Source organism: Solea solea, chromosome 4 (genome assembly GCF_958295425.1).
Source record: "Solea solea chromosome 4, fSolSol10.1, whole genome shotgun sequence".
NCBI classification, from domain to species: domain Eukaryota; kingdom Metazoa; phylum Chordata; class Actinopteri; order Pleuronectiformes; family Soleidae; genus Solea; species Solea solea.
The window spans coordinates 3,622,351-3,634,652 of record NC_081137.1 but is presented as its reverse complement, the minus strand read 5'-3'; the positions used below and the strand labels follow the sequence as shown (position 1 = coordinate 3,634,652).

General features: G+C 37.8%; 1 protein-coding gene across 1 annotated transcript; it reads right to left on the bottom strand.

Moving 5' to 3' along the window:
* Positions 1-5,328: 5,328 nt before the first annotated feature.
* On the bottom strand, positions 5,329-11,889 carry htr3a (5-hydroxytryptamine (serotonin) receptor 3A). The gene is made up of 9 exons (XM_058626493.1): positions 11,750-11,889; positions 10,991-11,154; positions 10,824-10,868; positions 10,028-10,137; positions 9,740-9,909; positions 8,875-9,035; positions 8,085-8,295; positions 7,726-7,962; positions 5,329-7,002 (listed from the first exon to the last, which is right to left on the bottom strand). The coding sequence occupies exons 1-9, from the start codon at positions 11,817-11,819 to the stop codon at positions 6,686-6,688; spliced, it is 1,485 nt and encodes a 494-aa protein (XP_058482476.1). The 5' UTR covers positions 11,820-11,889; the 3' UTR covers positions 5,329-6,685.
* Positions 11,890-12,302: the final 413 nt, after the last annotated feature.

Genomic DNA, 12,302 nt, shown 5'->3' with positions numbered 1-12,302 from the left:
GGGGGGGCAGCGGGGTGGGTGGGGGTGGGATTTGGGGGGGTGGGTTGTGATGAGGATTCATGGCATCCCTGGAGCTGGCACTCTGTGTTTTTCGGTGTGGTGTTTCTAGAACAAAGTAGCCATTTCATGCAGTGTTGCAATGCATGTGCCATCAAGGTCTAGACTAAAAACTGTTGGAGTAACAAAGCACCAAGACATTGTATTTTTTTATATTAGCACTGAGGACCAACTGCCCTGTCGGACCAAGCATAACAAAGCTTTTTTTTTTTTAATGTAACAAAGCTTTTTTTTTTTTTTCCTCACTCTCTCTCTCTCTCTCTCTCGTTGTCTTTCCCTGGCTTGTCTGTGTTACTTCTCTCCTCCATTGTTGTGACAGCACAAGTGCCAGTCGAGTTGCTCTGTATTAAGAAAATAGTGTTTTTATTATTATGATTTGAATTGTTATAGTTTTTGTCTACCTCAGCACCTAATCTTAGCCTAATCTTAGAAGGTGCCCAATTATTATTTTTTATTTTCATTATTTTGATCTCTTATTGTTGTCAGTTTTGTTTTTTTTTTAAATTTGCATTAGAGCTTTGCAAAAAGGTCCTTTGTCTTTTCCAGCGACAATGTGCTATATTTTTCTTTTTTCCCCGTGGCCGTGCGTTTCCTGTTGAGCTGTGCCACCAATCTATAGCCACCGTCTGTTGATATAGAGGTTGTTCTTTCTTTTCCTTTTTTTTGTTTCTTTCCATGTAGAATCAGACACATCTCTTTGTAACATTTCAGTGTTCTCTGATGGAGTGTGAAAAAAAATAAAAAGGAAAAATAAAAGATTGAATGCTGCAGGTTTCTCTTCTCCATGTTGTCACTGAAGTCAATGTCGTGCCTTTGATAGTGAAAATATAAAGAATATTTCTTTTTTCTACGCCCTACTAACGGTAGATTGTGTTTTTTGGTTGTTTTTTTTGTAGTGGAAATTTTTTTTTGTATTTTTATTTATGAGTCTCATAATAAAAATCAAATCCCGATGTTCGGTTGTATCCTTTCAATCTGCAGTTAGAAAAAAAAATAAAAAAACTGACTTCACGTTGTCTGTCTTTTTGGCTCAATATTCGTTTCCTATAATATTTAATATAAAGAGTTGAGAAAACAAAAATAGGTCCCAAAATATTACATTTCTAACTGCATGTGTGTACATGATTGTTATTTACCACTCTTGCCATAACTGAAATAATATACTGTCTCCTACTGTATAGCATTAAATCCCAAAATATAATTTTAATTGTTTTGTCTATAAAAAAGAATGTCATTTTTAATGAGCACCGTAAAATAAATGTTATTCAAAATTAGAATTGGTTCATTAGCTGAATGACAAATAATAATAATACATATGATATAATAATACTTGATAATGATATTAGAGTTTGTATTGTTTTTTTGATTATTATGCCTTTTTGTTACTTTTTACGATTGTTATTTATAGCAAAAAAATTTATGAATGAAGCCCAAACTGTTTCCATGTGTGCATTAACTGAGACTTTATTTATTAATTAATTTACCTTTTTATTTATTTGGCCCATGGGATTGACTGACATGTCCTTTTCTGTCTCCTCTATTCACAGGTTGTTTCTTTGTAAAGTAACGCAGTGAAAAATGTTACTAATGACAGTCATATGTCATTTTATATTATATATTCTATTCTATTGTTAAAGGGCCACTTCACCCCCCAAAAAAATACACACTTGGGGGTTTTTTTAACGAATTTCCAGAGATAAATGTGTTCCCACAACAACAGAGGAAGTTGGGATTGTAAAATATTTATAAAATTGACAAAAAGCCACTTCCTTCAAAGAAAATAAAAGCCCTCCGCTGCTCTTTACTGTGTTTCAGTCAAGTTTTATGAGTAAAATTAAAAAAAAAAAAAAAAGCAGCATCATAATTATTTTAAGTTTATTCTTCATTTGACCAAGTGGGGGAAAAGATGGGTGGAACCGCCCTTTAAGAGTCTATCCAGTACCTGCACTGTTTGTGCTCCTTGTTCTAATATAATTTAGAATGAATGGTTGTAAAGTTGTGCAAAAACACCCATGAATCCAAATGTATCCACACACATTAAAGTCAATTGTCCATTATTATATTTGCACCACAGTAAATCTAGGCTGGTGCTGCTGCTGCCGATGATGCTGATGATGCTGCTGATGCTGATGCTGCTGCTGATGCTGAGCATCAACATCCTGTCATGTGTTTCCACACAAACATCCCAGCTGAAGCTCTTTGTGCCTTCGCTCTCACCACCTGTTTGTGGCTGTTTGCCACCTTTTTCATACTCATGATGCACTAATGGCGGCACTTCAAGGCCGACTGCCTTTTTGTCTGCCGTGCCTCTTGTGTCAGCGAGGTCATAAATGCTATCATTAGATATGCGGGGCGTGTGTGTGTGTGTGTGTGTGTGTGTGTATAAAGTCACACACACACACACGACTGTCATTAGAGAGGAGGCGAGCCAAGCTTTTGCATGTACACAGATCAGTCTGAACCAGGTTTAGACTGTTCTTACTCTTTTTTTGGCTCCCTTTGTGTGTTTTTGACGGATCAAGTCAACCAGCAAACCTTTGTAACATGTGTAAGTGCAAATACTCGTCACCTAAAGTGACAATTGTGTGGAAAAAACACATTATTTTAACCTAAATAAAGTAAAATTAGGAATAAGCGATAAGCGATCATCAGATTAAGACATATAGTCAGTGCTCTTATTTTATAACATCAGATTATAACATCCTAATAGTCCCAGGTGAACAGTCTGATTATTGTTATACATTTAAACATTTACATTCCCTTTATACTGAACAGTACTGTAGATCAGAGGTCTCAAATTTGCGGCCCTCCAAGTGATTTCATGCGGCCCGCCACTTAAAATCAAGTTATTTCTGTTTTTGTTTTCTACTAACATTAATTATGCATCATAGTATGCATCATTTCCCTAGCAACAAAATGCTTTTATTTTGAAAATTCTGTGAAATGCCATCACAGTAATTGCCATTTGCGATATCATGATGGGAAAATCATGGTGTAATTCTAAGCTCATATTGCCCACCCGTACTGAAAAGTTGCTTGTTTTCCCCCAAATAAGTTAAGTTAAGTTTATTTTTTCACTTAACCGGCCCCCGACTGTCCAGACTCGAAGCTCAGTGGCCCCCAGGTCATTTGAGTTTGACACCGCTGATGTAGATTCTCTAAATGTAATACTGAATGTAATATGAGCACAGTTTCCAAACCTTTATTATAATAATTATTATTATTTATTTATTCGTTCATGTATTGGCTGAAGTGACATGCTTTATATATGACAGCATTTTCTTCTGCTGAATTTAAACATTTAAAATAAACTGTTATTACAATAATAACAATAAGAAGAAGAAGAAGAATTATGTGGAATAACATGTTGATTAATCCCATGAGCCAAATAATAATAATATCAGTATTCAGATAAATCCATCAACCTCACAAATCATGTCACTGGTCAATAGTCAGATTATCAGTGTCACTTTTATTTTTGTGTGAGTGTCTAAAGTCTTTCATGACTTTTCCTTCTTCGCCATCAGCTAATCATCAAAAAAACACCAACAGGGAAAAGGCCAGAATATTAGAGAAACTGTGAATCTGAAACATGATTTCCAAGGCTTTTACTCTGGGAGAACTCATTACTTTTGAGAGGAAATGAAAGGAGAATCACATCAGGGGTTGGGGGCGGGTGGGGGGGGAGAAAAATGAACACTTGAATGTCATGTTGCATGTACTTGATTTGATGTACGAAAATCTCTGACGTGGCCCTTTAATGTGCCGGAGTTTAAAAATTCATCAGACCAGTCAGTAATAAATCTCCATAATCAGCTCTGCATGGATGCTGTCATTTCACCCTCAATAAAGCCCCGACAAGACCCGGGCTGTCTGCTCTTCCAGCAAATAAACAAAAATCACATCAGAAAAGTGTCTGCAGTCCGTCCAGCGTCTGCTCATTTCCTCTCGCTGATACACGCCATCAGATCTGGACTTCACTATATTAGAAACTAATGAGGCCACTCTGCACTTTTCCACTGTTAACACATTCCAGCGTTTTTCTTTTTTATTTATGTCTCCCTTTTTTCAAGGTTTTTGGCAGAAAACAAAAAACAGGAAATGAGAGGGTGAAAGAAAGAAAAAGTCGGTGTGGATGAGGGTTTTTTTTTGTTGTTGTTTTTGCTGTGACTTTGATCTTATTTTTGGGGTTTTTAGGAAGGAAGGGGCAGCGGTCGGTTTGTCAGGATGGTGATGGGAACAGTGAGGGGGAGCCTTTTGTGTCGCCACGCTGATCTTTGTCCCACACAATATGTAAAAGGCTGGACTCCACGGTCAGAGTCATACTCTTCAAAGTTTTCGGCTCTACATCAGACTTTAATCTCACAATTCTGGCCCCTTTATACACGTTTTTTCTTTTAGTTTCCAAAAAAAAACATGTGGCCCTAATCCTCTTCTGCATCTGTGACACATAAATCTGACTTAAATTGATGATAAAATTGTGCATTAGAAGGAGAGGATGCAATTCCTACTTCATTTAATCTGATTGCAGTACAATTTTGTATACTTTTAAGTCACAGCAGCATTAAACTGATGTATTTCTAGGGTTTTTTTGAGTTGTTATTTCTCTTTTTATGAAGTAATCCATTCCTAATGTATTTATTCTACACTCCCTGAAATAACTGATTGAATGATTATTATTATTTGACCTTTAAAAAACGTGTCCTGTCCAAACAAACAAAGTCCAACAAGGTTACAGACAAACAGTCAGCAGCCATACATACTATAAAAACATAGAATAATCAAAAAAACACATTTCAGGATCACAATCATAATCATAAAAAAAAACCATAAATCAGAAATCTGCCTCCAAGTTGTCTAGAATAGTTCATTCCAGGCAAACGGAGCAGCAAACATAAAAGCCTTTTTTTTCACCCAGTTAATTTCAGACTCTTGGGATTTATTTATTTATCATCCTTTTTTTATTATTATTTATTATTATTGAAATCTCTTTTTTCCTGGTAGCAGTGCATACAGGGTTTTTAGACAGAACAGTTTACAGTTACAGCATACAGTTTATGGAATATAATCTAAATATATATATATATATATACAGAATACAATATAAAATCAACAAATGTCAATATAAGGAGCAATTGGACAAATCTCTGTGCCTCGGCGTCATTCAAAAGCACTTTGAAAGTGTCCAGCGAGATCCGATCCTTCAGTGTGAGATAACTTTGTTCCAGTCAAAGCGAGTTGTATATTTAAACGCCTTTTCCCCAGTTCACTGTGGACAATAGGAGTAAATCCTGGGTCTAAAGACTTCCTGTACTATTCTGACTGGTGTGGACTTGAGTATATGAAGCTCACAATGACAATAAAGGAACCTTGAACCTTGAGGCGACACAGTTAATGACAATATAAGCAACTGTCCAGGCCTTTAAAACTCTCTTTAATAACACATGAATATTGCTTTTCTTTAGTTTTTTCCTTTTTCACACAATTGTCACTCCCACAAAGTGGCACTTTAATAGCCGTCATTGATGTGACACTGATATTGACAACACAATACGTTAAAAGATAATTAAATATCACAGGTTTCACACAGACATCATTTGCAGGGAAAAAAAACAAAAAACAATTTGAGAGTGTGAAGGCTTTGTCCTCGGTGAGGACAGCAAACTGATGCCGTTGTACATGGTGCCCTCCTCTGGCTGCTGTGGTGTACTGCATGTGAATGAAACGATGATGTCCAGGTGAAAGGAGTCGTGTTTACAGTTTATTTAAGAGACAGGATAAAGAAAAGTATGAGGAAAATACAAACATCTCAACACAGAGCCAATACAGCAAAACTATTAATACTGTATAATACTTTTAAAGCCCAAACAAAATTATTATTATTAAACAGCTGTTTAAAAAAAGATCATCAGGTTTTATTATATCATGTGACACACATTTAATAAATAAATGTAACCAATTACATTTTTTTTCATATCTACTGTATATGTTGAGCAATATATGCAGTTTATAGTTTAAAATCTTTATTTCTTCCGTATTGTTAATGCATATTTAAAATATTTACATTGCAGTAATAGTAGTTTGATATTTTATGTACAGATAATCTGCCACACACCAGCCTGTGTATTATCCTGAACTGTATCTTCAATGCAGAAGATTAGAACTTGTTACTTTACACTTAAAAATACTGATGAATTTAAATAAATGAACATTGAAACTGACTCGTGAGCCATGAGGAGGCCCTGAAAGGATTTATTTGTCAGTATTGTTTGTACTTGCCATGAAAATGAACTAATCCTGGGATTTCTTTGATGGATAAATAAATCTGTTTTGTATTTTTACAGTGTAAGTGTGTGGGGATGTCGTATAGGTCTACTTGGCTGCTTTGGGCTGGACCCTGAAAGCATCTGTGATGGAAAAAAACCGAACATACTAAATGGATGATAACAATAATAGTGCTTGCAGGGATATAGTGCCTCAAGTACAGGAACCATTTCACTGTTCCACTGCTTTACGAGAGCCTCCCCTGTCTCCACTGAGCCACGGGGGCTTAGAGCTGCTAAGTCTCGCCTTTTTAATTCCACGCTCCGCTGAGCTTGTATCCACACTAGTTGTGTTGCTGCAACACTCAGGCGACCTGCCACACTGACCACAGTGTGCCCAGTGTGATGCTGTACGCCACCACGGCCACCAGGTAGACCCTGAAGAGCAGCACGTCCAGCACGTAGCCCACCTGCAGCCACTCTTTGGCCACTTCCCGGCACCTGTCCCTCTTCTCCAGGAAGTGACGTATGGCCGTCACCTCGTGCAGGATGTTGTCCATGACGGGCGGCGTGGGGTCTCTGGCGGGCGGCAGGCCAAGGCCACGCAGGCCGCCTTCCCTGTCGTGATGGCTCAGCCTTTGACCGACCTCGCAGGTGTGGTGGTGGTGGTGTGTGCACCGCGCTGCGGGGGAATATTTCACTTTGAAATGTTGCATTTATGTGGTGGTCCTTGGCTTAAAGGACCAGTATGTAACATTTATGGTATTTTATTTTTTATGGTTTGTCAACCATTTTTTTCTTTTTTTAAATATGCAGTTTGTACAGTTTGTACAGACGCCGCCACATTTTCCACATGAACAGACACGTATTTTGAGTGTTTACACCCTTTTTGGTCTACAAAGGCAACCGTAGTTCTCTGACATGCCTCGGAAAGGAATGGGTGATTGGAGGAGTCTGTTTTTTGGGTTTTTTTGTGCAGTCTCACCAATAGATGTCACTAAATCTTACATACTGGACCTTTAACCCCAAATATACCTCACCCATGGTGAAACCACGCAGGGTTTCTCAATCCTCTAACGCACCTGATTCAAATGGTCAGCTCATCAGCATACTTCAGAAGCCTGATAGCAACCTATTTATTTGAAACATCTAAAACATGCAGGACAGTGGATCCCAGAGGACCAGGATTGAGAAACCCCGGAAACCACAGATGCAGAGACCTCTGTCCTGCATGTTTTAGATGTTTCCCTGCTCCAACACACCTGATTCAAATAATCATCGTCATCAAGCTCTGCAAGAGGCGGACAGCCACTCACTCGTTTGAATCAGGTGTGTTGGAGCAGGAAAGTGGATCCCCGAGGACCAGGATTTTGGACCACTCTACATGCTTTCACCTGTACCTTACCAGATCCATAGCTGTTCTCCTTGTACGGCTCCAGGTCCGAGGTGTGGGACGACAGTCTGGAGCAGAGGCGGTGCTTCCTGTGGATGCAGAACAGGACCGGAGCTCTCTCCAGCACCAGGTACTTCACCCAGTGAGGCACGGGAGGCTGCAGGTCCTGCTTGTGGACCAGGCGCACGATCAGCACGGTTTCTGTCAGACTGATCACCAGGAGCGCCATGCACACCACGAAGTACACGCCTACAAGGCAGGTGAGAGCGGGCCACGTGTTAGACGATCCGCATGGAGTTCACTCATTGATTTAAAACTTCCACAGTAGATTAGAGGTGAAATTGTATGGTTTTAAAGTCACAAACGGTCACCTATCAGCGGGGTTCCTATGGCAGTGGCTGGCAGAGTGTCTGAGACGATGATGAGGAAGACGGAGTAGCCCAGGAGCAAAGTGATCTTGAAGGAAACCCTCTCTCCACTGTCTGGTGGCAGATAGAAGCCAACGATGTCCATCACCATCAGGAAGATGCTGGGCATGAGCAGGTTCACGGTGTAGAACAGCGGCCGCCGTCGGATCACCACCTGTAAATGTTCAGTTTTTAGATCAAGAAGAAGAACGTGGTTATCAGTGAGCTGAGAATGTCCTTCAATCAATTTGAGAACAAAATTCTTCACTTAATTCACGTAATTTTCCCTTTTCTTTGTTAATTTGTCCATTCACTCATTCATCTCTCTGTTCTTTTGTTCATTCGCTTAATAATTCATTCATTAGTTTGCTTGATCATGCGTTTGTCGTTCACTCCTTCATTCATTAGTTTGTCCATCACATCGTTCTTGTCCATTAATTTACCTATTTACTGTCTTTTGTTTGTTTGTTTGTTTGTCCTCTTATTAGTTAGTTTGCTCATTAATTCATTCTTTTATTTATTTGTCCATTCACTCATTGGTTTTTTCTTTCTTTTCTGTCTTGTTAATTCGCTCGTGTGTTTGTCAGTTAGTTGGTTAGTTAGTTAGTTAGTTAGTTAGTTATTTAAAACATTACAATTGAATGTTTTAAAATGATTCATTAATAATGATATTTAAAGTGTGGTAAAAATGGCCAGAACTAAATGGAAGGAGAGATCCACTCTGAGTAAGAAGTGCTCTGATCAATGCGCTCACGTGGAACTTCATCTCGGCGTAGTAGTCGTCGTTGTCCACGCTGAAGATCTTGTAGTTGGACAGGATGTGCAGCAGCTCCCACTCTCCCTGGTTCATGAAGACGCTCTTGTCCTCCCTGAGCTCCTCGGGGCTTCGCATCAGCGTGATGTTGATGTCATCGACTGCGGATCGAACACAGTTTGGAAGGAAGCGGCGTGAAACAAGGCAACAAGTTACCCTCTGACTACCATGATGGGTGAAAGGAACAAGGTGTTGAAGATTTAGATTTAGACAGGTTTAGATTTGTGTTTACAGCCAGTGCTAAAAACTAGTGTAAACATAAATATTGTAGAAATCTTTCAAAAACTTTAAAACAATTATTATTGTTATTTATTTGAAAAAATGACAAACTAAATTCACCTTTTTATACCCAAATTTGAGCCGGTTCATTGTGGTTTCTCTGAGAAGTCAGAAATTAATTAAGCATTAAACCACTAAAACTAATTTTTTCTCTTCAGGAATGCAAGAAAATTCCTTTAATTTGACATTTTAATCAAGAAATAGTTTATTGTAGAACAGTAAATTTGAAAAATTTGATAACAATTATTTTAGCATTAAAAATATAATTTTGGCGTCTACATACATGTGTATTATCATTACAGAAATGGTCAATCATAATAAATGATAATTTGGATTTTGTGCAGCCCCAATTAAAAGTATATATATATATATATATATATATATATATATATATATATATATATATATATATATATATATATATATATATATATATATATATATATGATGCAATATGTTTTATAACAAATGATGAAAATATGTGTGAAACAACAATTGAAGGTTCAGTGAGAGAAGAAAGTCTTACTGGTGTGGAGCCAACTCTGGAAGGTGAGGCTACATTTCTGCACATCAAAAGGGAAATTGTAGATGTTGAGCGTGCAGGCCGTCACCACCTGGATGGGCTTGTAGTTGCGCACGAGTCCATCGTGAGTCACATAGACGTAAGGGATGTCGGGAGACTTCCCCACGTCCACGCTGAAGATTCAGAGACAGGAAAAGACAGAGGATCTGTTTTCAGACGAGAACAGGAAGACCGAGACGATCCCTGAAACAAAAACCGTGCAGAGGAGTAAAAAAAAAAAAAAGTTCTTACAACTCATTGATGAGGATGTCGGGCACCCACACGTTAGCCGTGGGTAAAGACACTTGTTTGACTTCATCAAAGTCTTCAGGGTCCCAGACCAGGAATTCATCCGTCCACGACTGAAATATTCAACAACAGAAGCAGCAAAATCAGACAGATTGTGATTTGTTTTTCAAAAGAAATGAGGCCTTAAAGATAAATAAGCTATGAAGAGAGAGAAACTGTCAACTCACTTTTGATGATGAATGAATGGATGAAAAATGTGATACATTATAATTCCATTCCATTTGCTTTGATTAATTAAACTGTCTTTAAAAATGTAATGTTTTGTCTCTGATCCTGTTCCAGGTTTGATCATCAGGGTCCAAAATGGAGGAGACTTCACCAATCAGGGTTATAAGAGGTAAGTGTGCATTGTATATGCTTTTTTAGAATATACAACAAATTATAAATTTACCTTTTAAATTAATCTGACTAAAGGTGGTTGTTGCACACTGTAGGATGTTATTTTTGAGACCTAAGATGTGAAAAACCGTGATGTTTTATATCTTAAAGGCCAATTACTATTACCATTGTTTTACCAGACAGACATGTGTAACTTTTCCTTTCACTTCTACAGTTTTACCTCTTATTTTTCAGGCTGAAATTCCATATTTATATATTTGTATCAGTTTCTTGTCAAATGGAAACTAATCTGACCCTGGCTTCTTTTACTCAAGGTCATAGATCGGTCATATTTCAAACATTTTATCTACAGACAATAAACAGCCCATGTTTTTGGCTTTTAAAAAGACATGAGTCTTACTTGTCTGTACCACACGTATGTTGTCAAAACCTGGTTCTTCTCATCCTGTGGTGAAATACAAGAAAAAATCATTGGTATTACAGCGTGAATGGTAGAGAAAAATGTTTAGGGAAAAATTGCTCATAAAGTGATTGTGAAAAATGATACGAGATGTGGACTGGACTCACCACATTCAGAATGGAGTAAACCATGAGGTCTATGGCGACGATAGTGGACGTCCTCCAATCTTTCACTGGTCTCACTCCTTTCTTATAACCCGCACTCAGGAACTCCGACAGGCGCACGAGTGTGGCGTTGGCGAATCGTCCTGTGCTGCTGCCCAGGCGCTTAGCTGCAAATCCACAATATTTTTTTTTTTACTGTGTGTATATGTGTGTGTGTGTGTGTGTGTGTATATAAAGTACAATAAATGAGTGTTTAAAATTATAAAAATTAATGTGAGAATTCATATTTATAAAAGACAAAAAACATGCAAATTGCATTCATTTATAACAAAGAATGAAACATAGTATGTATAAGGTTCAGAAAATAAAAAGCAATCAGAAACTAAATTACCTCCTAAAATATGATCCCTGGTCTCAAAAAGGAACTGAAAATCCACTCAAATCAACACATACATTTAAATTAAGCCAATTTTTGTCATTTTTTTAAATGATTATTAAGTGAAATACAGTTTGTCAGTTTGTAAAATTACACCTGCTTATTAAAGGTGTCTAAAACTCTAAACAAATGGACATTTTATACCCTGTTTATTCAATTCATTTAAAACAAAAACATTTAGTGCAACAATTTAGTTTAATAAGTGCATCATCATGTCAGTCCCTGATAAAATAATAAGTAATGTAAGTGTGGTGTTGTAAGATTGACAGAAACATTATTGAAAGCATATAAAGGACAGAAGTGTATGTGTGTGTGTGTGTGTGTACCTGTGCACGCTCGTGAAGCTCCTTGAATCAGCAGGAACAGTAGTGTTGTCCATCCCGACGAGAGTCTCATGATTCCAGTTCACGTGCGTTTCCTGCTCCTGCTGCTCTGATGTGGGGCCTCAGGACGCCTGACACCGTTATGCTCCATCGCTCTCCACTATATCCATCAATTCACCCCGGCGTCCACCATCAAAACCTTGTTAGTGTCTCTCAGCCCATTAGGGTGTAACCAATCTGCTGTGACGTCACTCGTCCGCGTTCAGTAAAGCAACAGATTGCAGATAAATGGAGCTGATAGACTGGCAGAATGAAGCTGTAGGTCTCTATAAATCATATCTGAGAAATAATTTGATTAATATTTAAACTAGAACTTAACAGTCTTAGCTATTAATACATTGTATCACATAAATTCCACAGTAGCCACTGTTATATATGCATATAGCTGTGAAAACAACCATAATTCATGTAGCATCAGTTTTCAGTATAAATCAATTTGGAGCATATTATAGAAGAGGATTTTTTTTCTCAGAATTCTAACTTTATTCTCGAAATT

What these genes read in the sequence shown, in the direction of transcription:
- htr3a (XM_058626493.1), bottom strand. Translation starts at nt 11,819, where the DNA reads ATGAGACTCTCGTCGGGATGGACAACACTACTGTTCCTGCTGATTCAA. An exon ending in CATACGTGTGGTACAGACAA is followed by an intron (nt 10,138 to 10,823) that starts GTAAGACTCATG and finishes TGAATATTTCAG; the next exon opens with TCGTGGACGGATGAATTCCT. An exon ending in CATAGGAACCCCGCTGATAG is followed by an intron (nt 7,963 to 8,084) that starts GTGACCGTTTGT and finishes CCTGCCTTGTAG; the next exon opens with GCGTGTACTTCGTGGTGTGC.